The 27,268-nt window shown below is 41.6% G+C and overlaps 1 protein-coding gene across 12 annotated transcripts in view; it reads right to left on the reverse strand.

Moving 5' to 3' along the window:
• Rac1l (Rac family small GTPase 1 like) overlaps positions 1-27,268 on the reverse strand; it is a 91,138-nt gene continuing 63,870 nt past the window's right edge. For 2 of the 12 annotated variants that reach the window (XR_015637460.1, XR_015637461.1), the window contains exons 2-5: positions 19,705-19,813; positions 12,440-12,618; positions 1,262-1,431; positions 1-215 (exon numbers count right to left, since the gene is read on the reverse strand). Coding sequence is in view for 1 of the 12 variants with exons in the window: in XM_087584683.1 (XP_087440809.1) it covers positions 1,288-1,431; positions 19,186-19,257; positions 19,705-19,813 (325 nt within the window). In the remaining 11 variants the exon portion in view is untranslated. Of the gene's footprint in view, positions 216-1,261; positions 1,432-12,439; positions 12,619-17,700; positions 19,258-19,704; positions 19,814-25,802; positions 26,026-26,414; positions 26,590-27,268 lie in introns of those variants that run through there. The other 10 variants (XR_015637465.1, XR_015637466.1, XR_015637467.1 and 7 more) reach the window with 8 other exon arrangements.

Raw genomic sequence — 27,268 nt, forward strand, 5'->3', positions numbered from 1 at the left:
CCAGGGCCATGCTTCTGATGGGTGAAGGAACCATGAATGTGCCTGCCACTCTACTGAGGCGTCTGTTGCTGATATCTGCCCAGCTCTGGCCTCTTTGTTGATTTAGCTCCTGACTTGAAGTTTCCCAGAACTACATGTGATCCAGAGGAGGTCCTCTGATATACAGCGGCAGCAAAGAGGCTGACACAGAGCCTTACAATTTCTTCTTGGTTTTACTGGAAATGAAAACAAAATTTAAACAATAGGCTTAATACTTATGGCATTGCTGGCTCCAGCTCTTAATTCCAGTTAAGTGAGATAATGTGCAAGTCAACAGTATGATCAACTAAAAACAAAAAGCAGTCACTATACAATGAAGCCCACTTCTAGTCTGGACTTTTAGACTGATCATTTGCTCATGTCTCTGTCTCTTGGTCAGATCTCTCTTCCAGGGCTATGGTTTCATTTGCAATGTTCATTTTCCAGAGCTCTGCCAGCTGCACCTACTCCCACCTCCACCTCTTGGTCAACTGGATAAAAGGATTCACTTGAGGAAGCTGGTCTGGGTCAAGATCTTAAAGGGGCAGATACATCAGTAAAGCAGTGATCTTTAAAAGTGTCACGGGAAGACGTGTGTGTGTGTGTGTGTGTGTGTGTGTGTGTGTGTGTGTGTGTGATAAGGAAAAGTCTCTAACATGCCAAAATTGGCATACTGAAGTTTCTGATCCATTCATATTCCCTTAAAAAGATGAAACAAGGTTCAGAGCACATCAAACACATATTCATGATTTTGCTATGAAAGGAAGGAAGAAAGCAGCTTTCTGAGTTGACTAATGATTAACTTTTCACTTAATGTTTTTGGTCTATTGGGTCATGTGAATGAGCTCACACTGATTTTCTATGTATTTGTTACTTTACTTGTGTGTACACATGGGTTATATATGTGTGTATATGTGTATATATTAACATGTGTGAATACATGTGAGTGGGGGACGTGTGTGTGTGTGTGTGTGTGTGTGTGTGTGTGTGTGTGTGTGTAGAGGCGCAACATTAATGCTGTGTCTCCCTCAATTGTTCTCATATTTGTTGAGGCAGGGTCTCTTGTTAATTGAGAGCTCGGCCAATCCCTTCTAATCTAGCTAGCCATGTTGCCCTGGGATCACCTTTCTCTGCATCCCAAGTGTTGGGGTCACAGCCCATCACTGCACCTGACTGGCTTTTGTGGAGGTTCTGGGAGTCTGAACTTCTTGCTTCATGTACAGCAAGTACTTTACCCACTTACCTATCATCCCAGCCTCTTCAACTACCTTAAATATGCATGACAATGGTCATGTGCCAGGCTGGGCTGACCCTGAAATGTGTGGGAAGCGATGCACAAGGATGCTCCATTGTTGCTACAATCATTCCAGCTGGGTCTTCCAGTCTGGTGACTCCAATAAGATTGCAACGTTTCTGTATCCAAGAGAGAAAATCAGTATCACTGTGTGAAATAATAAGAATGAGGGAAGGAACTATGGAGGAAGAGACTTTGGGGGAGAGAAGAAAGGTCAGGAACAGGGAGCAAAAGAAGGAAGAATACAAGATCCACCCATTGTAATTTAGGGGTCAGAAACACCCTCAAATATTCCTAGTTCTAGGGTACTCGGTTATCAAAGACTGCCCTTATCAGTATCCCATTCAATCTTCCAATGGACACTAGGGAGTAGGCAATGTATGCGTTGTCCTACTGTGCTTAACAATGAGCTTTGGGACTACAGAGTAGACATGTGATAATGACTCCAAGCAAGTCATGTAATATCTCATGCTGAAGTTGTTTTTGTTGTTGTTATTGTTGTTTTGGGCTTTGTATTGTCTGTAAAATGGTGCTAATAAACCCATCACTTTTATTTTTTAATGAGGTTGAGGTACGTTCATGTCTGCAGAGTACTTGTATTGGGCCTGACACATAGTAGTAAATCAGCTGTTAAAAAATGTTTACTCATGGATGCTCTTAAGACTGAACAGATTTCCCATGCCTTCTGATCTATAAAACAGGACACATGTGCACATTTGCCGAATCACTTTGAAACTCTGCACAATAAGATCCCCAAGCAGAGCTGGACCAAAACAAGGCCACAGAGGAGCCAGCAGAGCAGAAAACAGGCAAGGAAGGTTGAACTGGAAGAGTGGGACTCAGCTGGGAAAGTGTGTTTTGAGCAAACACACATTGCACTGATCAGCAGCTTCTCATGGGATGTCCTCCCTGCATTGTTTCTCTGAAGTGCAAAAGCCTCCATTCTAGGCTGGGGGCCAGATTTTCTATCCCTAGGACTGATGAGAGAGTGTTCCCTTCTCCCAGGCCATTGACAGAGAAAATGGAGCCAAGATTCTATTTTAGCCCAAATGCTCCACATTTACAGAAATGTGTTTGGATAGTTCACAAAGAACACACCTCTTTTGCTCCCACCAAGAGGTTGTGGGAACTCTGGGGTTCTCTGTCTTCTGTAAAATGGCAAACAGGTTTCATCTTCCTCATGCCTCAGTACCCCTTCAATCTACAAAGTCTAAGAGACTAGACTGAGAACATTTAAACGGAATAAAAGTGTCTCTCTGAAGCCCTGGAGGCTTATTTACCACCACTTGGACTAGGAAGTCACTTAAAGGACAACTCTAGAGTGAGATGTCAGGCTGGGAGTGGGAATCCTGAGCTCATGTGTACGGTGTGGGAAGCAGTAAGCTTAGAAAGAGACAAAGAAGCAGAGCAAGCATGATGTGGTACAGCCAAACCTTTCTACCCATTTGAGAATATATATTAAACATTGTGGAAAGCATCATCACCAAACGTGTGTGTGTTCATTTCCTTATTAGATAGGATACGCATCCAGGCATGGTTTGTTGCCTTTTAGTGAGTGTGGGGACTAGATCACGCTGCTGTCTCTGCATTATGAGTGGTGATTGCCAAGTGGGCTGGACTGCAGCTGCAGAATTGTGTTGTTGTTTTGCTGGAGGACTGGACTTCGGACAATGAGGACTGGAATCACTCCAAGGAACTATCCGTAACATATCCACATCCTCCCTTTCCTATTAACCTTCCTTTTCTGCTACCTCTGGTGGGTAGTGGGCTATACAGGAGGTTCAAGCATTGAAGAACCTTTACTGAAGTAGGTTTTGAAAAATCTAAGCCAACAGACCAGCAGTCTCAGGCTCCCGCAGATGACTTCCCTGCACAAACAGACTAGAACCTGAAACACTGAGATAAAATAAACCCTTTCTAGCCTCAGTTATTTTTTTTTCATCATGGTATTTTATCATGGCAACAATGGGGGTATGAATGAGAATGGCTCCCATAAGCTCAAGTGTTTTAACACTTGGCTCCCAGTGGGTAAACTCTTTCAAAATTAAGAGGTATGACCTGCTGATCCAAGTGTGTCACTTGGAGGGCCAGCTCAGAAACTTCAAAAAAGATTTTGGATTTCCAATGATCTCTCTCTCTCTCTCTCTCTCTCTCTCTCTCTCTCTCTCTCTCTCTCCCCCTCCCTCTCTCCCTCTCCTCTTCTTCCTTCTTTCTTCTACCTTCTTCCTTCTTCCTCTCTCTTTCTCCCCTCTACCCTTTCCGCTCTCCCCCTCCCTCCCCCCACCTCTCTCTCTGCCTCACCATAGATCAAGAGTGTGCTCTCGGAGCTGAACCTTCAGAGAGGCGGACACGCCTGGGAAACCAGAAGAGACTGCACTCTGTGCACATCCAGGCGCCAGAGGAAAACACCAAACGCCATCTGGAACCCTGGTGCACGGAGGCTCCCGGAAAGAGCGGCGCAGATCTTCCCGGTTGCTGCCACAGCGGAGAGGACTTAGGCAGTACCCCACGAGCAAACTTGAGCCTTGGATCTGCAGGTAGGACCAACTTTTCCCTTGCAAGAAACCTGCCTGGTGAACTCAGGACACACAGAGGCAAAATTCCTCTAAGGCTGGGCACTTCCTGTGTTTATCGGAAGTCCCACACCGGCAGATCCCGGACCGCAGCAGCTCTCTGCTCCCAAACCCCGTGGGAGAGAGACCCCACCGCCTGATCAGGTGGGCACTCCTGAGGCTGCAGAGCGGAGGAGACCACCAACACTGCCCACCCCTGCCCACATCCCTGGCCCAAGAGGCAACTGTATAAGGCCTCTGGGTTCCCGTAGGGGAGGGCCCGGGAGCGGCAGGACCCCTGCGCCTGAGACACTGCCAGAACCTGAAGGAAACAGACCGGATAAACAGTTCTCTGCACCCAAATCCCGTGGGAGGGAGAGCTGAACCTTCAGAGAGGCGGACACGCCTGGGAAACCAGAAGAGACTGCACTCTGTGCACATCCAGGCGCCAGAGGAAAACACCAAACGTCATCTGAAACCCTGGTGCACGGAGGCTCCCGGAAGGAGCGGCACAGATTTTCCCGGTTGCTGCCACAGCAGAGAGGACTTAGGCAGTACCCCACGAGCAAACTTGAGCCTTGGAACCACAGGTAGGACCAATTTTTCCCCTGCAAGAAACCTGCCTGGTGAACTCAAGACACAGGCCCACAGGAACAGCTGAAGACCTGTAGAGAGGAAAAACTACACGCCCGAAAGCAGAACACTCTGTCCCCATAACTGGCTGAAAGAAAACAGGAAAACAGGTCTACAGCACTCCTGACACACAGGTTATAGGACAGTCTAGCCACAGTCAGAAATAGCAGAACAAAGTAACACTAGAGATAATCTGATGGCGAGAGGCAAGCACAGGAACCCAAGCAACAGAAACCAAGACTACATGGCATCATCGGAGCCCAATTCTCCCACCAAAGCAAACACGGAATATCCAAACACACCAGAAAAGCAAGACCTAGTTTCAAAATCATATTTGATCATGATGCTGGAGGACTTCAAGAAAGACATAAAGAACTCCCTTAGAGAACAAGTAGAAGCCTACAGAGAGGAATCGCAAAAATCCCTGAAAGAATTCCAGGAAAACACAATCAAACAGTTGAAGGAATTAAAAATGGAAATAGAAGCAATCAAGAAAGAACACATGGAAACAACCCTGGACATAGAAAATCAAAAGAAAAGACAAGGAGCTGTAGATACAAGCTTCACCAACAGAATTCAAGAGATGGAAGAGAGAATCTCGGGAGCAGAAGATTCCATAGAAATCATTGACTCAACTGTCAAAGATAATGTAAAGCGGAAAAAGCTACTGGTCCAAAACATACAGGAAATCCAGGACTCAATGAGAAGATCAAACCTAAGGATAATAGGTATAGAAGAGAGTGAAGACTCCCAGCTCAAAGGACCAGTAAATATCTTCAACAAAATCATAGAAGAAAACTTCCCTAACCTAAAAAAAGAGATACCCATAGGCATACAAGAAGCCTACAGAACTCCAAATAGATTGGACCAGAAAAGAAACACCTCCCGTCACATAATTGTCAAAACACCAAACGCACAAAATAAAGAAAGAATATTAAAAGCAGTAAGGGAAAAAGGTCAAATAACATATAAAGGGAGACCTATCAGAATCACACCAGACTTTTCGCCAGAAACTATGAAGGCCAGAAGATCCTGGACAGATGTCATACAGACCCTAAGAGAACACAAATGCCAGCCCAGGTTGCTGTATCCTGCAAAACTCTCAATTAACATAGATGGAGAAACCAAGATATTCCATGACAAAACCAAATTTACACAATATCTTTCTACAAATCCAGCACTACAAAGGATAATAAAGGGTAAAGCCCAACATAAGGAGGCAAGCTATACCCTAGAAGCAAGAAACTAATCATCTTGGCAACAAAACAAAGAGAATGAAAGCACACAATCATAACCTCACTTCCAAATATGAATATAACGGGAAGCAATAATCACTATTCCTTAATGTCTCTCAATATCAATGGCCTCAACTCCCCAATAAAAAGACATAGATTAACAAACTGGATACGCAACGAGGACCCTGCATTCTGCTGCCTACAGGAAACACACCTCAGAGACAAAGACAGACATTACCTCAGAGTGAAAGGCTGGAAAACAATTTTCCAAGCAAATGGTCAGAAGAAGAAAGCTGGAGTAGCCATTCTAATATCAAATAAAATCAATTTTCAACTAAAAGTCATCAAAAAAGATAAGGAAGGACACTTCATATTCATCAAAGGAAAAATCCACCAAGATGAACTCTCAATCCTAAATATCTATGCCCCAAATACAAGGGCACCTACATATGTAAAAGAAACCTTACTAAAGCTCAAAACACACATTGCACCTCACACAATAATAGTGGGAGATTTCAACACCCCACTCTCATCAATGGACAGATCATGGAAACAGAAATTAAACAGAGATGTAGACAGACTAAGAGAAGTCATGAGCCAAATGGACTTAACGGATATTTATAGAACATTCTATCCTAAAGCAAAAGGATATACCTTCTTCTCAGCTCCTCATGGTACTTTCTCCAAAATTGACCATATAATTGGTCAAAAAACGGGCCTCAACAGGTACAGAAAGATAGAAATAATCCCATGCGTGCTATCGGACCACCAGGGCCTAAAACTGGTCTTCAATAACAATAAGGGAAGAATGCCCACATATACGTGGAAATTGAACAATGCTCTACTCAATGATAACCTGGTCAAGGAAGAAATAAAGAAAGAAATTAAAAACTTTTTAGAATTTAATGAAAATGAAGGTACAACATACCCAAACTTATGGGACACAATGAAAGCTGTGCTAAGAGGAAAACTCATAGCGCTGAGTGCCTGCAGAAAGAAACAGGAAAGAGCATATGTCAGCAGCTTGACAGCACACCTAAAAGCTCTAGAACAAAAAGAAGCAAATACACCCAGGAGGAGTAGAAGGCAGGAAATAATCAAACTCAGAGCTGAAATCAACCAAGTAGAAACAAAAAGGACCATAGAAAGAATCAACAGAACCAAAAGTTGGTTCTTTGAGAAAATCAACAAGATAGATAAACCCTTAGCCAGACTAACGAGAGGACACAGAGAGTGCATCCAAATTAACAAAATCAGAAATGAAAAGGGAGACATAACTACAGATTCAGAGGAAATTCAAAAAATCATCAGATCTTACTATAAAAACCTATATTCAACAAAACTTGAAAATCTTCAGGAAATGGACAATTTCCTAGACAGATACCAGGTACCGAAGTTAAATCAGGAACAGATAAACCAGTTAAACAACCCCATAACTCCTAAGGAAATAGAAGCAGTCATTAAAGGTCTCCCAACCAAAAAGAGCCCAGGTCCAGACGGGTTTAGTGCAGAATTCTATCAAACCTTCATAGAAGACCTTATACCAATATTATCCAAACTATTCCACAAAATTGAAACAGATGGAGCCCTACCGAATTCCTTCTATGAAGCCACAATTACTCTTATACCTAAACCACACAAAGACCCAACAAAGAAAGAGAACTTCAGACCAATTTCCCTTATGAATATCGACGCAAAAATACTCAATAAAATTCTGGCAAACCGAATTCAAGAGCACATCAAAACAATCATCCACCATGATCAAGTAGGCTTCATCCCAGGCATGCAGGGATGGTTTAATATAAGGAAAACCATCAACATGATCCATCATATAAACAAACTGAAAGAACAGAACCACATGATCATTTCATTAGACCCTGAGAAAGCATTTGACAAAATTCAACACCCCTTCATGATAAAAGTCCTGGAAAGAATAGGTATTCAAGGCCCATAGCTAAACATAGTAAAAGCCATATACAGCAAACCATTTGCTAACATTAAACTAAATGGAGAGAAACTTGAAGCAATCCCACTAAAATCAGGGACTAGACAAGGCTGCCCACTCTCTCCCTACTTATTCAATATAGTTCTTGAAGTTCTAGCCAGAGCAATCAGACAACAAAAGGAGATCAAGGGGATACAGATCGGAAAAGAAGAGGTCAAAATATCACTATTTGCAGACGACATGATAGTATATTTAAGTGATCCCAAAAGTTCCACCAGAGAACTACTAAAGCTGATAAACAACTTCAGCAAAGTGGCTGGGTATAAAATTAACTCAAATAAATCAGTTGCCTTCCTCTATACAAAAGAGAAACAAGCCGAGAAAGAAATTAGGGAAACGACACCCTTCATAATAGACCCAAATAATATAAAGTACCTCGGTGTGACTTTAACCAAGCAAGTAAAAGATCTGTACAATAAGAACTTCAAGACACTGAGGAAAGAAATTGAAGAAGACCTCAGAAGATGGAAAGATCTCCCATGCTCATGGATTGGCAGGATTATTATAGTAAAAATGGCCATTTTACCAAAAGCAATCTACAGATTCAATGCAATCCCCATCAAAATACCAATCCAATTCTTCAAAGAGTTAGACAGAACAATTTGCAAATTCATCTGGAATAACAAAAAACCCAGGATAGCTAAAGCTATCCTCAACAATAAGAGGACATCAGGGGGAATCACTATCCCTGAACTCAAGCAGTATTACAGAGCAATAGTGATAAAAACTGCATGGTATTGGTACAGAGACAGACAGATAGACCAATGGAATAGAATTGAAGACCCAGAAATGAACCCACACACCTATGGTCACTTGATTTTTGACAAAGGAGCCAAAACCATCCAATGGAAAAAAGATAGCATTTTCAGCAAATGGTGCTTGTTCAACTGGAGGGCAACATGTAGAAGAATGCAGATCGATCCATGCTTATCACCCTGTACAAAGCTTAAGTCCAAGTGGATCAAGGACCTCCACATCAAACCAGACACACTCAAACTAATAGAAGAAAAACTAGGGAAGCATCTGGAACACATGGGCACTGGAAAAAATTTCCTGAACAAAACACCAATGGCTTATGCTCTAAGATCAAGAATCGACAAATGGGATCTCATAAAACTGCAAAGCTTCTGTAAGGCAAAGGACACTGTGGTTAGGACAAAACGGCAACCAACAGATTGGGAAAAGATCTTTACCAATCCTACAACAGATAGAGGCCTTATATCCAAAATATACAAAGAACTCAAGAAGTTAGACCGCAGGGAAACAAATAACCCTATTAAAAAATGGGGTTCAGAGCTAAACAAAGAATTCACAGCTGAGGAATGCCGAATGGCTGAGAAACACCTAAAGAAATGTTCAACATCTTTAGTCATAAGGGAAATGCAAATCAAAACAACCCTGAGATTTCACCTCACACCAGTGAGAATGGCTAAGATCAAAAACTCAGGTGACAGCAGATGCTGGCGAGGATGTGGAGAAAGAGGAACACTCCTCCATTGTTGGTGGGATTGCAGACTGGTAAAACCATTCTGGAAATCAGTCTGGAGGTTCCTCAGAAAATTGGACATTGAACTGCCTGAGGATCCAGCCATACCTCTCTTGGGCATATACCCAAAAGATGCCTCAACATATAAAAGAGACACGTGCTCCACTATGTTCATCGCAGCCTTATTTATAATAGCCAGAAACTGGAAAGAACCCAGATGCCCTTCAACAGAGGAATGGATACAGAAAATGTGGTACATCTACACAATGGAATATTACTCAGCTATCAAAAACAACGAGTTCATGAAATTCGTAGGCAAATGGTTGGAACTGGAAAAATATCATCCTGAGTGAGCTAACCCACTCACAGAAAGACATACATGGTATGCACTCATTGATAAGTGGCTATTAGCCCAAATGCTTGAATTACCCTAGATCCCTAGAACAAAGGAAACTCAAGACGGATGATCAAAATGTGAATGCTTCACTCCTTCTTTAAATGAGGAAAAAGAATACCCTTGGCAGGGAAGGGAGAGGCAAAGATTAAAACAGAGACTGAAGGAACACCCATTCAGAGCCTGCCCCACAGGTGGCCCATACATATACAGCCACCCAATTAGACAAGATGGATGAAGCAAAGAAGTGCAGACCGACAGGAGCCGGATGTAGATCGCTCCTGAGAGACACAGCCAGAATACAGCAAATACAGAGGCGAATGCCAGCAGCAAACCACTGAACTGAGAATAGGTCCCCCGTTGAAGGAATCAGAGAAAGAACTGGAAGAGCTTGAAGGTGCTCGAGACCCCAAAAGTACAACAATGTCAAGCAACCAGAGCTTCCAGGGACTAAGCCACTACCTAAAGACTATACATGGACTGACCCTGGACTCTGTCCCCATAGGTAGCAATGAATATCCTAGTAAGAGCACCAGTGGAAGGGGAAGCCCTGGGTCCTGCTAAGACTGAACCCCCAGTGAACTAGACTATGCGGGGAGGGTGGCAATGGGGGGAGTTTTGGGAGGGGAACACCCATAAGGAAGGGGAGGGGGGAGGGTGATGTTTGTCCGGAAACCGGGAAAGGGAATAACACTTGAAATGTATATAAGAAATACTCAAGTTAATAAAAAAAAAAAAAAAAAAGAGGATGGAAAAAAATATGTTTATATACAAATATTTAAAAAAAAAAAGAAAGAAATACTCAAGTTAATCAAGTTAATAAAAAAAAAGACTGCAAAAAAAAAAAAAAGAGTGTGCTCTCAGCTCCTCCTTTACGCTGCCTCCACGAACTCTAACCCTCTGAAACCATAAGCCAAGTATACTCTTGTACTTGTAAGTTTCTGTGGAAGAGGTGTTTTATCGCAGTAGCAGGAATGAGCTAATGAAGCAACAGAAATTAAATTAGGACATGGTCCCCCTTTCCTCCCCACCCACATGACATCAGCTCTCCTCATCTCTCCATCTCTAATCGTTCTCTATTTTTCCATCTTAGTTCTTTTGTAGAAGATAAATGTATTCTTGTGGGTGGGGTGTGGGTGGGGTTGTTCTATACAATATGTGTATGGGTGCCTATGGAGGTCAGAAGAGGGACATAGGACCCCCTGGAACAAGAGCTACAGAGTAGTTATGAGTCACCCACCATGAAAACAGCAAGGTTCCTTAGCTGCTGAGGCATCTTTATAAGGACCTGCTACTTTTCTGAGTATCTGTCCCAACTAGTTTTATATCAACTTGAGAAAATACCTCCGTAAGACCTGGCTGTAGGCAGACCTAGAAAGCATTTTCTTAATTAGTGGCTGAAGTTGGAGGGCCCAGCCCACTGTGGGCGGGGCCTCTCTTGGGCTGGTAACCCTGGATTCTATAAGAGGGTGGGAATCAAGCCAGTAACAGTACACCTCCATGGCCACTGCATCAGGTCCTGCCTCAGGTTTCTGCCCTGTCTGAGTTCCTGACATGACTTTATTCAATGGTGGGTTATAATGTAGAAGTGTAAGTCAAATACACTTTTTTCTTAACTGAAATTTAGTCATGATGCTTCATCACAGCACTGTTAACACTTACTAGGACGGTATCCAAGGACCACTATCTGATATTAATTCAAACTTTGTAAGTGTGATCCTGAGTATTTTAGGCATATTTAAGCACAGCACAATTTGATGGAATTTTTCTTTGTGATAACTCAATCCCATGTGCACAATAAAACTTAAAATGTGACTGCATTGAAGCTTTTTATAAAGTACATGTGACATCTTTCATAAAATAGGTTCCATAGATTGAGAGGTCCACAATAGGGGTCTGTGGAAGGATCTGGTGTGACCTAAGTTACACAGCACAATGATCACCAGGTTATTAATTGCATCTTCTCCCAGACTTTTGGGCAGATGACAGTTATGTATCAGTCCCTTTGAAGGAACAACCGTATGTGTTTCACATGCCTGATTCTTCTGGTGTGCTTACTTGTGAACACAGAGCCCCCATGCCTCACACACTCTTCCATTCTGTTATCTATCCTACACTAAAGGCAGACCCTAGAAACCACCCAAAACAAATACAATGGACCTCTGTACATTTTCCAAGGTCGGAATATGCCAATTGTATATGACCTCAAGTTGAAGATTTCAAGTGTCATGGTTGATTTTACATGTCATCTTGATGGTATCACAGGATGCCCAATTAGCTACTAAACATTATATTGGGGTGCTTCTGTAAATGAAAAACATTGGAGATAGGGGACTCAGTAAAGCAAAACCTCTCCCCAGTGTGGTTGGCATTCACATGTCTATAAAGGTCTTGAATAGAATAAAAAAAGTGGAAGAAAATTAAATTCATTCTGTTCCAATTACCTAACCTAATATGTCCAACCTCTCTCACCCTAGTTGTTCCTGATTCTAAGACCCTCAAATTCAAGCAAAGTTTGTACACTACCTTTCCAGCTCTCAGACATTCAACTGCTATCACTGGCTTTTGTGGGTCTGCAGATCAAGCAATCAGTGAAAACTATGTCCCTGAGGAAAAGGGTTCTCCCTTTCCTCTCAGATAAGGTAAGAGGAAGGCACATCTAAGTGCCTCTCATAAACTGAGCATTGAATGCCTTGGCATATCTATGTTACTCTCATAAACAGATGCTGATACCTTAACAGATATCTGGTTTAGGGCTAGTTCAATCCTTTTTGTGTTTGTGTTTGTTTTGTTTTGTTTTTTACCTTCCTGATATCTCATACCTGCTGGCTGGAGTTCAGGTTCTTACCCCTCTGAACAGGATGTAGCATAGAAAAGCCAAGCTCAAGAATCCTTGCTCCTACTAACTTTTCTATATGTTTGCATATTCTCAGTTTCTCCAAGATGGACATGGCTCTTCCTAAAGCAGCAATGACTTAGGTTCAGGTTTGTGCTTTGCACTCTGAGGGAACAAGAGATGGAGTTTATTGAGAATACTTTATTAGACTGATAACTTATAGATGTATAATAAAGTTTAGCCCACCACTTATGCTGTAGACGTATTCACTTCTCTTGGGAAAACTATATCCTCTGAGTATTGCATGGGTATTCCAGTCTTGACATCAGAGTGATTGTGCTCACCTAGGTATGACCCTTTTAAGACTGATCTCATTTATGCTCCCACATAGAAAGTTGGGAGAGCTCATGAGGCCTCTCCCTTTCCCACTGATATATAAACAGTTAACGATTGCTAGGGGGTGGGGTTGAAACTCCAGTTCAGTTGTGTAGCTGCCCATGAGTTCTCCTGCATGAAACTTCTCATCCATGTTGTTGTAATTAATCTCAATTAAATTCATTTATTTGACAAGATAGACTTGGATGGAATTGTTTCTCTGGTCCACCTTCCCCCATCTATATCTGGTACAGAAATAGACTCCCCTGAAAAAGGCATGCAACAGCTTCTCACTTAGAAAATAGTCCCACCATGTTCTCTTCTTCTCATGAGCCCAATGCTCACTGTCTCCCCATTGAGAATAAGGTCAAATGGTTAAGTTAATTAGCATCCTTTTGCCATACTGAATATCTGTGATGATCAACTAGTGCTGAGAAAAGGGTTGCTTCAGTTCATGGTTTTGAAAATTCTCAAATGTTTTTGGTTCACTCCTGGCTCAGCTGGTTTCTATTTCATTGAGACAATACATCAAGGCACGGAAGACATGACAGAAGGAAGACATCATTAGCAGAACTGGAGAGATAGCCATGTTTCCCCTATACCCTGAGGTCTCCTTCAAGACTCCACTTCTTCAAAGTTCCATCATTTCCATGCTGAGTGCAAATATTTACCACATGGGCCTTTGTAGAACACTGAAGATTCAGCTACAGTAATGCTAGAATATGCCATCTCAGACCTAGATTGACCTGTATCCCAAGTGGTCACACTCTGTGTTATATTCTTACTCAAATCTATACCTTTATTTTATCAATGTATTTTCATTGTTCGTAATAAAATTTACTCTTGAAACTTGTCCTGTCCTGCACAGTACCTACATAATCACAGCCCTAGCCTTGCAAGACTATAATTTAATACACACTGAAATAAAGGAAATGTACTATTTTTTCTATTGAAGAGTTAAATAAGACAGAACTTTATTCTAAAAAAAATTATAAAGAAACCACTTGGTAGAAATTCAAATTCCTCCAGGGTCAGCACTCTTGAAATCAAAATATTTGTTCAAGGTTAAACTTGGAGCTTTAACTCGATTTATTACTTTAAATCAGCCAATCATGTAAGAATGTGAGCCTGAGCTTTGACCACTCAGAATCAGGCATAAAGGACCCCTTTATGTTAGGAACTTAAAAACTAGAAACCCAGAAGGGTGTGTCCAACTGATTGACTTAGCTTGACTCTACACCCTTTTGCCAAAACAAAACTTTCTGCCTTGCCAAATGCTTTGGGTTGTGTGGTCATTTTCTTGTGATTCCAGAGAAATTTCTTACAAATCTATTCCCACACTCCCTCTCCAATTGCCCATATCCCAGCAATGTGTCCCTCTCTCAACAGTTTCATCATCATCTCCTCCTCCTCTTCATCATCAATATACTCTTCTCTAACCAAGTCCAGTTAGTGCTGCCCATATCTTCATGAGTACAGGGCCATCCACTGGAGCATTGGAAACCCAGAAGTGGCTATGCTCTCAAGGAAAATTATTCCCCTACCCAGCAGCAGCTATCAACTATCAATAGGCCCTCAATAAGATGCTGCGCTTGGAGAACATCTATGAGACCTGTGCTGGAATTTTGACTGGCTTATTCTTATGCAAATAAACACTGTTGCCTTGAATTGTGAGTGTAATAGCCATGCCACACCCCAATGACTGTACTGTACAGCACCCCTTGTATTCCTTCTACTCTCCTCTAGTGCCATGCCAAGAGTTGGGGGTTAACATCATCCAACTGAGGAGTAAGAAACAAAGGCTTAATGGGAGATGTTGAAGCATTTTTAGCTTCAACATTTGAGTTAGAAAGGGCATCTTCTCAAATTTCTTGAGTAGACTAACCACCTTCTTCAAGAGAACATGCAAGTTGTAAGCTGTGAATCATAAAAGGAGAATTTATAATGAGAAAAAACATAGATTTTTACAAGTTATTTTCAGTTATCCATCTTTGGTTTTAAGTGACCTTTCCCTTTTCAAACACTGTCTCTAACCTTTATGATATAATTATGAATTTCATGCTTCCAGTGAACTACTCACATCACCTTCACAATGGTGTAGCCTCTGATATCCACAGAGAGTGCTTGTTAGGATTCTCCCCCAGATGCACCAGCTAGCTCTGCCCTTGCAGGAAGGGTGTGGTGAATGGATGAGTCTGACCTGCCAAGTCTTATCTTTGCAATAAAGTGAATTCAACCCCCTTGTTAAACACAACCTACTTCCTTGGCACACTTTGTAGCAACTCAAGCACTAAGTGTTTATAAACAGCCCCAGCCTGTTGCTTCCTTGAGTGTCTCCCCAACGCCCCATCATCCTAACAATTTCATGGAAACTCCAGGACCACGGCCTAGATGCTTCTAACAGACTCTCTCTGTGCTTTCTAGATGCTGAATATTTCCACCACCTTTCTTGCTCTGCCTTCTAATCTGTACAGTGATTAAAACTGCTCCCCTCAGCTATGCTTGTAATGATTCAAAAGAAAACAAAAATGTTTAACTTTGAATAAATAATTTTAAAATACTGTCTTGGATCTATATCATGAAGGAGAGTCCAAAGTCTTTTTAAACAAGTGTTAGCAAATCTCAGACTCAAAGACACTCCTACCTCACCCACTTTCTCTTTCTCTGTGTCTCTGTCTCTGTCTTTATTCTATCTGCCTGTCTCTGTCTCCCATACCCCCTTTCTCTCTTACACACACACACACACACACACACACACACACACACACACACACACACACACACTCATACTCAGAAGCCCTGTTGACTTCACAACCCCTGGTGTTAGGCAAACATGTCAAATCCTTGAACTTCAGAATTCTGTACTATGGTGAGCCTGGACCTCTTCTGCGCTCCCCTCCTGCCTGTATACTTTCTTCCATGAGCTATTGGATCAATTTTATAGTGTGTTTGGAAAGCTGATGAGGACCTGTGGGGGCAGCCCCAGCTCTGGGCTGAACTAATGAGCCCAGTCTAGCTGCCACACGTGGGGATGGGGGAAGTACCTCATTCTAGCATAAAATGCAGGCTGGAAAAAGAAAAATGCTTTCCCAGTTCTGCAGGATTTTTTATTGTCCCACGATCATTGAGTCCCCAAATATAATTCTGAAATTTTGTCTGACATAGATTTTTTTCAACTTACTCTAATTGCATAAATGGATGCCTTTGTCTTGGAAGAAAATATAATACACAGCTTACTGGGAAGGAACACTGCCTTGATTGGTGTAATTACGACTTTCTGTTCAAATGAGACACAGATCAGAACCCAGACAAAGCTGCTCCCTTCCATCACCTTAAAAACTTAAAGGGCCCTCACCTCTGTCTGCTTTTATAATTTCACAAAACAAAAACAGAAGCAAACGCAAGCTCATCTACACCGATGTCATCAGATAGTTACAGTCTCAAAGGGGGATTCCAGCGTTTCCTGTGTGTTCCTATCCTACAGTATAGGTGGAAGCTCTGGTGGGTGATGTGGCAGTAACCTCTTTCCCAGAAACCAGCATGGCCAGGAGGACATTCTGGCCACTCTGGAACATACAAACCTGCCTTCAGTTCAGATGGATCTTAATGGTTTAGACTTCAAAGAAGTAGAAAATGTTTGGACGTTTTTATAGCAGGGTTAAGAGACAACAACTGAATGGAAGAAAAATATTACATTATTATTCATCTGCTAAATGAATCCAAAATGTATGAGGAATTCAAAGGGCTCAATGGAAATCCAAATAGTACAATTAAAAATGGACAAATAATCTGAAAAGATTTTCAAAAGAAGAAATATAAACACCCCAGTGTATGAAATGTTCAACATCAGTAACCATCAGAGAAATGAAACTCGAATCCAGAGTGAGGTGTCACTGCAGCCCCGTCTGGATGACTGCTATTTTTTTTTAATTAGCAAATCAGTAAAAGGAACACTCATTCACTGAAGCTGGGAATATAAGGGAGTCCTGCCACGATACAGAACAGCATAGTTATTCCTCAAAAGAAAAACGTTAAAGTAGGTATAATATATATTATTCCACCACCCTACTCTCAGATACATATCCAAAGGACATGAAATCAAGATGCCCAAGAGTTGTACCCCCTGAGTTTGCAACACAATTTATGATAATCACGAGGAGATTTCAACTGAGGTGCTCACCGATGATCAACAATATAAACAAAATGTGAAATGTATTCATACCAGGATATTATCCAGCCACAGAAAGGACAAAATCCAGTGCATCTGTGGCAAAGTGGATGGAACTGGAGATTATTATGTTAAGTGAAATAAGCCAGGCACGGAAAAACAAACTCCATGTGTCCTTTCCACAGTTGGTTTCAAAGCACAGAGAGTACAGCAGAGATTAACAGAGGCTGCAGAAGATTGCATGGGAGCTGGCCTGAAGTGAGGCTGGAAATGGGGGCCACTTAGGCAGGAGGCCTTGTAGTGGTCTTCAGGACGAAGGGGGTGGCTGTAGTTTACAAGCACCCGATAAATGTTAAGACAAAACAGAAAAGCCGTGCTTGAAGACTCCAAACATGAAGGAACAAAGTAAAATGGGATTAGTAATTGTACTAATATAATATGCATGTATAGAATTATCATACTATTCCCATAAATATATTCATAATTTTGCATATTAATTAAAGTTAAAAATCAAATGAAACAAGAGCTGAAGAGATGGCTCAGTGGTTAGGAGCAGTTGCTGCTCTTCCAAAGGACCCAGATTTGTTCAGTTCTTGGCACCCACATGGGTGGCTCACAGTTGCCTGTAACTCCTGCTGCAGGGTATACAACACTGTCTCTGGCCTCAGCAGGCCTCCATGCACATGCACATACTTACACAGACATACATATTCTAAAATAATTTTTAATTAAAAATTAAACAAAATCATACATTTAAACAAAACTATTTCACACCCAAAACCTGTACGTAGACAATCCAAACAAATGAATTCAAGAGCCCCAAACAGGATCCAGCCCAAATGCCTTTCAGTGGATAGCATATTTCTAAAATCAATGTGATGTCCCTACTATATAGACTATGACTCAGCAATAAAAGGAAATGAATTATTAATGCAGAGAACAATAATGGATGAATTTCAGAGAACTGCAGCAACTGGAAAAGCCAATTCCTGGAAGTCTGAGCCTGTTATGGAGGAGTGAAGGACCATGGGTCTGAAGAGGCAAGAGATGTGTGAGGAAATTGCTGTGTCTTGACTGTATCAACTCTAACTGTCCAGTTACAGAACTTCATGTAGTTTTGTCATGTGTTCTCACAGAGTTATTTCTTACAACTGCATGAGAATATATAGTTAACTCAAAGTTAAAATTTTGATGTAAAATACCTTGTATGGTTATGAGTGCATTTTCATTTCTATCTACTTTCTTTTTAAAATAAGTCATATTAGTTCTTTGAGGAGATCACAGTGTGCTTTGATCACATCCACCCTCCCAAGTATTCCACATTATAACTAACTCCTCTTCCTGTTTGGGCTGCTTAAATATTCGTGTGTGTGTGTGTGTGTGTGTGTGTGTGTGTGTGTGTGTGTGTGTGTCTGTGTCTGTGTCTGTGTCTGTGTCTGTGTGTTTGTGTGTCCTTCCACTGGAGCATGGTCGGTTTTTCAGGGCCTGCCTTCTTAGAGAAAACTGACTCTCGCTCACCTAGCATCTAGCAACTGCTGGTGTTCCACTGCTAGGTGTGGGGTTTCCTGTCCAACCCTCCCTTCCATGCTGAGATTTGGTCTGGCTTTGGCTTTCCACAGGTCTTGTGTATTTTTATCACAACCACTGAACTCAAAAGGGCAGCTTCTCTACTGTGTTCTCAAGACACTGTTTCCTGGTAGCCATCCTTTATCTACTTTCTTAAAAATCTATTATTTTTCATCTTCTTCAGTAACCCAACGGCCCCTAACATTGCCCTGCATTTTCTCTGTTGTTTTTATTGAGGCGCTAATCATTTCTAGCATGACAGCATGTAATTTATACTTCACGTTTTCTGCTAAGTATCTTTCTCTACCCCCTAGAACAAAAGCACAACAGAGTGGAATTGCAATCTCTATTGCTCAGTGATGCATGCCGAGTGTCCTGGCACGTGAACATTCCCACAAAATAATTGTTGTATAAAAAGACACACAGATTTCAGCGTGGTGATCAGGGGCCTCTGGGGAAACACAATAGCATGCCATAGACAAAGAGAAAGAGTTATTTCAAAGAACTCTTTCATGTAACCACAGACACTAGAGAGTCTGAAAGGTGGACCCAACTGGATGAAGAGTCACAGAAAGGCCATGTTGCTCAAGCCCAATACCATCAGCTGCAGAATTCCCTCTTGCCTGATGGAGTCCAGAGGTCTTTTGCTGCAAAAATCCTGCTTGCTTCAGCCATTTGTGTTGTCCTGGGCTCAGCTGATTGGATAATGAAGGAAGTGAACTTTACTCACAATCTGCCCGTTTAAATGTTAATCTCATGCACACACATTTTCAGAGCCACATCTAATATCATGTTTGACCACCTATCTAGGCACCATGACCCAGGCAAGTTCATACATAAAATAACCATCACAATCAGACTGCAGTGCAGCGAGGCTCCCAGAAGCTGATAGGTAGGGTTAGTCATCCCCTCCCTTAATGGTCATGTGGTATTGTGCTTTTTACTGTGAGCAATTTGCATCTCCCTGTTTACCAGCAGGCTGGTAACAACTGTGTTTTGCAGCAGTGCTTAGAGAAACCTTGAAATTTTCTGTAATTTCCCACTTTTAGTGTTTACAGATCTTTGACATGAGGTAGGTAAGTTTGTTACACCGATGCAGGAAAAAAGGAAATAGGTTCTTAGAGATGGTGAAGCATGCTCACCTGGGAATAAAGTATACGGAGCATGGTGTTTAGCCTTGTCTGCGAGGTCAGAACCCATTTCCTTTGTCGTGGCTCTCTCTCATTTACCATCTTAAAAATGAAGCTCTTCCTGTAAAAAGAGTGAGGTTAAAATATATAGGGTAATTCAAAGCTGTCTGCTTAGAACGAACTGTACTGATCCGGGTTTGGTTTACCTTGGACTCAATCTCAAGTGAAGAAAGGGAAACTGAGGCAGTAAAAGGAAAAACAAAGAGTAAGGGATAGATTCAAGGGTGGAGATATAGATTTCAACAGATCTAAAGCCACTGATGACCCTCCTAACAAGTGTGTGTTATACCCTTAGCCCTGTACCCTGGAGGTGGGGACTTCTATAATTATCCGTTTTCTCATTTCCAGGTTGTTTCTGACTTATAGAGAGCAGACTCCTGAGGTACTGAGCAAGTTGTCAGGAGGCAAAAGGATAGATGCAACAGACATAGAAGTGATCCATGCAAGAACTCTACTGGAAGGAGGGGTAGATGAAGGTCATGACAATACCCATAGTTTCTAATCCTGACAGACTTCTCTAAGTCATTCAAAATGAAAAGGCAGAGGCCTAACCAGTCTTTTCAATTCTAGAGAAAGATTCTGATTAAATGTCATCTGACATCATCTAACCTACTATTACATTTCAAGGTTATGTGTGAAAGCAAGTGGCGGGAAAGTTTGTGGTTAGTTATATTTTAGTAGGATTGAAATCAGTCATGTGACTTGTTATAGTTTGAAACCGAAATGTCATCCATGACCTTGTGTGTTTGAATACCTAGCTAGGCCCAGCTGGACTGGATGTGTTGTCTGGAACATTATAGGACCTGACTGAGAAAAATAGGTCACCAGTGCAGGCTTTGGAGTATTATTTATACCCCATCTCTGTCCCTAGTCCTGTTCTCTACTTCCTGGTCCACCAACTTGTGAAGATGCTACAGCGCAAATCCCCATTGCCACAGGCAGGGTTGCCCCAGCTACCACAACTCCTCTACCATGATGGACTACATCCTCTGGGACTGTCAGCCCAAATCTACTATTCCTCCTTAAATCAGTTGATATGTCATAACAATTGAATCAACCAATTTGTTACTAAGTAGCCTCCCAAGGTGATTCATCTTTCCAGGTAGTTCTCTGGAACAAGTTTGTAATTTCTTCTTCAAAACCTCCCACAGTTTTCAGGCAACAGAAAATAACTCGTACATTAAGGATGTGTCTGACAAAAGCGAAATTAAAATGAGCAGAAATGGAAATGTAACACACAAAGCAACATAAAGAAAGTCTGAGTGCTGTGCTACCAAAGCACCAAGCACCGGATTCTCCAGTGAGACACAGGAGATCAGTATCAGCCTCCTGCCAGTCCACAGCGAGGGGCATTTTATAAGTTTTACTTCATTTGGTCCCCAGGACACCATGTAGAGGAAGAAGTGTTGTTCCGTTTACTACAAGTTAAACAGGGCTCAGCAAAGGTTTTCACCCAAGATCACACAGGCAAAGTGAGTCATCAGTTACCTTTTAGCCATCCTTGGAATCTTTGTGCATCACCATTGCCAGCCCTGCTCCAACCTATTAAATCACAACTCTGAGAAGAAGCCCAGAACTTTGTGTTATAAATATCCCTAAAACAGGAGCCCTTCTGGGTTAAGAATTTGGAGATGAGTGGGTTGTTCCATTCCCCCAAACAAAGGGCCCTTGCCTAGCCTCTGGATATGGTCTCTACAGATTCTCCTCCCCTTTTTGGGCATTTCAGCTGTTGGATCCTGGGAACCAATTGTTTTCCTAGCATCTGGGACGTGCTGGTGGCTATCCCAGTTCCCCATACCACATTGCTATACACCTCTGTTCAAATTCCTGGCCCTCTGTACATCAGCCCTGACACCTCCCATACCTGATCCTGCTCCACTTTTTCCCCCTCCCCCTCCTCTCTTCCTCCCAAGTCCCTCCCATTCTCTACTTCCCATGAGTATTTTGTTTCCCCTTCTAAGAAGGACTGAAGCATCCAATTTTTGGTCTTCATTCTTCTTGAACTTCATATGCTCTGTGCATTGTATCTTGGGTATTCCGAGCTTTGAGGCTAATATCCACTTACCAGTGAGGGCATACCATGTGTGTTCTTTTGTGACTAGGTTACCTTACTCAGGAAGATACTTTTTAATTCCATCCATTTGCGTAAGAATTTTATGTGGTCATTGTTTTTAATAGCTGAGTAGTATACCACTGTATAAATGTACCACATTTCCTGTGTCTATTCCTCTGTGGAAGGACATCTGGGTTCTTTCCAGCTTCTGGCTATTATAAATAAGGCTGCTATGAACATAGTGGAGCATGTGTCTTTGTTGTATGTTGGAGCTTCTTTTGGGTATATGCCAAGGAGTGGTATAGCTGGGTCCTCAGATAGTTCTATGTACAATTTTCTGAGCAACCTCCAGACTGATTTTCAGAGTGGTTGTACAATTTTGGAATACCACCAACAATAAAGGAGTGTTCCTCTTTCTCCATATCCTTGCCAGCATCTGCTGTCACCTGAGTTTTTTTTTTTTTTATCTTAGCCATTTTGACTGGTGTGAGGTGGAATCTCATGGTTGTTTTTATTTGCATTTGCCTGATGACTAAGGATGCTGAACATTTCTTTAGGTGCTTCATGGCCATTCAATATTTTTCAGTTCAGAATATTTTGTTTAGCTCTGTACCCCATTTTTAATTGGGTTCTTTGGCTTTCTAGAGTCTAACTTCTTGAGTTCTTTGTATATGTTGGATATTAGCCCTCTATTGGATATAGGATTGGTAAATATCTTTTCCCAATCTGTTGGTTGCCATTTTGTCCTATTGACAGTGTCCTTTGTCTTACAGAAGCTTTGCAATTTTATGAGGTCCCATTTGTCGATTCTTAATCTTAGAGCAAAAACCATTGGTGTTTTGTTCAGGAAATTTTCCCCTGTGCCCATGTGTTTGAGGATCTTTGCCACTTTCTCTTCTATTAGTTTAAGTGTATTTGGTTTGGTGTGGAGGTTCTTGATCCACTTGGACTTGAGTTTTGTACAGGGCAATAGGAATGGATCAATTTGCATTCTTCTACATGCTGACCTCCAGTTGAGCCAGCACCATTTATTAAACATGCTGTCTTTTTCCATTGGATGTTTTTAACTCCTTTGTCAAAGATCAAGTGACCATAGATGAGTGGGTTCATTTCTGGGTCTTCAGTTCTATTTCACTGATCTACCTGCCTGTCTCTGTACTAATACCACACACAGAGTTTTCTATCACGATTACTCTCTAATACAGCTTGAGGTCAGTGATGATGATTCCCCCAGAAGTTCTTTTATTGTTGAGGATAGTTTTCACTATCCTGGGTTTTCTTTTTTTTTTTTGTTTGTTTGTTTGTTTGTTATTCCAAATGAATTTGCAAATTGTTGTTTCTATGAAGAGTTGAGTAGGAACTTTGATGGGGACTGCTTTTGGCAAGATGGCCATGTTTACTATCTTAATCCTGCCGATCCTTGAGCATGGGAGGTCTTTCCATCTTCTGAGATCTTCTTCAATTTCTTTCTTCAGGAACTAGAAGTTCTTGCCATATAGATCTTTCATTTGCTTGGTTAGAGTCACACTAATAACATTTGAAATGTAAATACATAAAATACCCAATAAAAATAAATAAATATACCTAAAACAACTCTTATAGTTAATGTTTATAAAACTTTGCTCCTAATGCCTTTCTACCCCTGGATATTTCTGAAGCTGAAGAGACATAATTGACAAAATAAAATAAAATAGAATAAAATAAAATAAAATAGCTGCAGAAAAATCCAATTTTAATTCAGGCAACAAGTGCCCAGGTTCAATTCCCAGTGCTGTCAAGCAAAACATAACCAGTCAACAACACAGGAGCAGCCAAGCCTTGCAAAAAGGAAACATGGTTTAATGCAGAAATTGGTAATAATATTCTATAAAGTGTGAACATTAAATATTTCTAGTCCTACCAATATCAATAGCCAATTCTACCCTGTATAAATATACTACTAATACCAATAAGTGAAAATGACTCTATTTTATTTGTAAAAGCAAACAGTAGACTGAATATAGCTATGAATATAAGCTTGCTGACCCTAGCTCTAATGGCTTCTGGGAGTTGTCCCATGTAAATGGGTATCCTCTACTGCTAAAATAAAACTTTAAAGGGAATTTTTTCTTAGAGTTTATAGTCACCAGATGGAATTTGCATTTATGCATACCAATATACCAAAACATAGATTGTCTGGGAATCTTGATTGATTTGCTATTTGATGTGAATCATGCAGAATCAAATATTTAATAGTAGTAACCATGGTAACCATTGATTAAATAAATAAACAATGTCAGTGGAGAATGTTCTTTCACTCTAAGAGGCATGAGCACTACAGCTAAAAGGCCTACTTACATTGGTCATAACAAACTTGGGGACAGAGAGGACTGAAAAGACAGATAAAGGATCTAGCTGACTAGGAACAAACAACTCTCTGCCCCTCGCCTCCCTCACTGATAAAGGAAGGTTTAACTGGCATGGTGGCTGGTTAGAACTGATAGCTTGAACCACCTGGCAAGACAGTATAAATAAAGAATTATTGAGATGAGATTGGCCTGTGGGCATGTGTTGGAGAACCCTGCTATGAAGGTCGCATTCCCCCAAGTCCAGGTGGCTCTCTGAGTTTAGTGCAAAATGGTGGACTCCCTTTCACAGCAGGGCTTCCCTTTCTCTTACTGACCCTGTCTGGAGAGGGTCCCTGAGCACAGGTGCCTGATCTTACCTTGTGCATAATTCTCTGCAATCACTACATAATTCAGCACACAAGTCTTACTCTAGCTTCCTGCCCTCCTGATAATTAGATACTATATTATGACCAATCAGCCCTTCCCATGATAATTAGGTACTATTTTATAACCAATTATTCCTTTCTACTCCTGTTGCTAAAAGCCCTTATATACCCTATCCCTGGAAAAATATAGTAGGCTTGTCTCCAGAAGTCCATCCATCATAGTTACAGTCATACAAACTCTTCTTGCCTCTTCTGCTCCCTTTGTCCTCATGACATGGTAGCCACGCCCCCCCAACACTGCCCAAAAGGGGGCTGTATGAGGGATTGTCTTGATGTCTTTAATTGGACAGGGAAGACATGCCCACTGTGGTAAGCACCATCCCCTAGGCAGGGGATGCTGGACTATACAAGTGTAGAATACAAGTAAGCAAACATGCATTCACTCTCCCTCTGCTTGTGGCTGCTTCAAGTTTCGGTCTTGACTTCCCTACATGATGAGCTATACATAGTCTGGGAAAGCATTCACAGATAACTAGGCTCAAGTCTGAGGGAAGAGAGAGTAAAAGGCAGAACTGCAGAGTACTCACAGTTCACAACTTGCTAAGCAGTATAGAGCTAATCGTGCAAATAAAGAATCAAGCCTTTTGAATTTTTATTTTGGTTTTAATTGTGTCCGTGCATGCCGTACATGTGCATGTGAGTAGAGCTACCCAGAGAAACCAGAAGAGGGCATTAGATCCCTGGAGTTCAAGTTACAGGCAGCTGTGAGTGGCCAACCTGGATGCCGGAAACCAAATGTGGGTCCTCTGAAAGATCAATATTCACTCTTCCCTGCTCAGCCAGCTCTACATCTCTGACCAGCTCATTCTCGCATCCAAGTAGTTCTAATAGGAGAGAATTACAGTATAATAGTAAATACTGAATTCTAGAGTAACATATACCCTGTAGGATAGGATTCTATTAAATGTACATACATACACACAGAGACATGCACATGGGCATGCGTATAAATACATGTCTGTGTGTGCATGTGTATGTAACAGTGTGGTATGATTGGTCTTAAGTGGAGAAGCCACCAAATTGAAGTCTGAGTAGTCTACAGACACTTTCAGTTCTTCTCTAACCCCAACATGTAACTTTAAGTTTTTTCAAAAACCTACTTTTAATGATGGTTCTTAAAAGCTTTAAACTCCCTTCTAGTCCACCACCACCAGAGATAGTGGGAAAGAAAGGATACGGGGGAAGTGGATCTGTTTAGAAAGGGTTCTCTGAAGAACATCCTACCTGCATTGTCGGGAAGTCGGCAGTTCAGTTCACAGGTCAGCAGTGAGTCCTTTTTATACCCTCTCCAAACATCACATGTCTTCCATGGGTCTCACCCCAGCACTTATCTTGCCTCAGCACTCGTCTGTCTCAGGTGACATCTCTCTGCCAATCAGCCCTGAGTCTGAAGAAGCAGCAAAAAACCTATGACCCACCACCAGAAGTTTTTGATGCGTTTCTCTATATGGAGTCCCAACAAATGTAGCTCAACTCTGAGTATAAGGCAGACCAATACATGTGTGTTGTTAGCAAGAATCCTTCATCATGTATCCTTTCAGGTGCTTGCTTTAGTAGAATATCCTCTCTCCTGGGTCTGCTTCAGCTAAACATTCCTTCATGAGTTTCCCTTAGCCTTTCACCTGTGTCTGTTTCAACAAAATGTTCATTTACGGATTTGCTCCAGCAAAACACCATTCATCACAATTGACTTTGCAAAGAACCCTCGTTTCAACTTCACCATCCTGTGGTTATAAAGCCATTAGTGGGTGACACTGAACTTCCAGCTGTCACCAAAGTCACATCAGCTAACTTGTTATGATAGACTGTTAGAAACCCTGGTTTTCTTTAGCCTACCTTGAGTCACCAGGGCTCTGCCGAACAGGAAGTTCACTTCTTTTGAACTTACTTTAATCAAGGTCTAACTTCTCCAATTTCTTCTCAAAATGTTCACCTCTTGAACTAGTATTCATTCATGTGACCACATTTTCCTTGAGGCCACTTCATGAGCAACACACACTCTCTGGGCTCTGGAGGTAGCTGGCTTCCAAGCTGGAGCTTGAAGGGTTGGGTGTAAATTACTGGGCACCGGATCTTCTTTGTGAGTGCCCTTCCCCCACTTCCCAGTGCCCGTTGCTTCATTCTTTCCCTTCTATCCCAAGAAGCAAACTCCTTTAAAGGGGTTGGTTTCCATCCTCATACTGAAGATCATGAAATGTGCTTTTTACCTTGACTTGCATGTCACAGAGAACTCTCTCTATATATAATTTTGGCAAAGTTATCACCGAGAACCTGCCCTTCCTCCTGCTCCTCTAACTCCCAGGACATGCCAAGCAATCTATAATATTCACAGGAAATCTGATCTTCTCTTTACAGGCTGTGGAATGTCTATCATCCGAAGTCTCATGGCTCCCACAGACGAGGCCCCTGCAGCTTCAACAGCAGCCATGAGATCTGGGCTTTACAGCTCTGTGTCTGCTCCTCCATTTTTGAAGGAAATCAATACTAGAAGACAAGAAGCATTCTCCCATAAGGTACAATAGATATTTCTTAATTTTGCTGTTTTATATATTGCCTATTACTCTATCTCTGTCTCTTACACACACACACACACACACACACACACACACACACACACACACACTTTCTCCTCTGTCCATTACCCCAATATAGATTATTCAGTATTCAATGTTTATTTGACTAAGTTCATA

This window comes from Rattus norvegicus, chromosome 14 (assembly GCF_021556685.1).
Source record: "Rattus norvegicus strain SHRSP/BbbUtx chromosome 14, alternate assembly SHRSP_T2T, whole genome shotgun sequence".
NCBI lineage: Eukaryota > Metazoa > Chordata > Mammalia > Rodentia > Muridae > Rattus > Rattus norvegicus.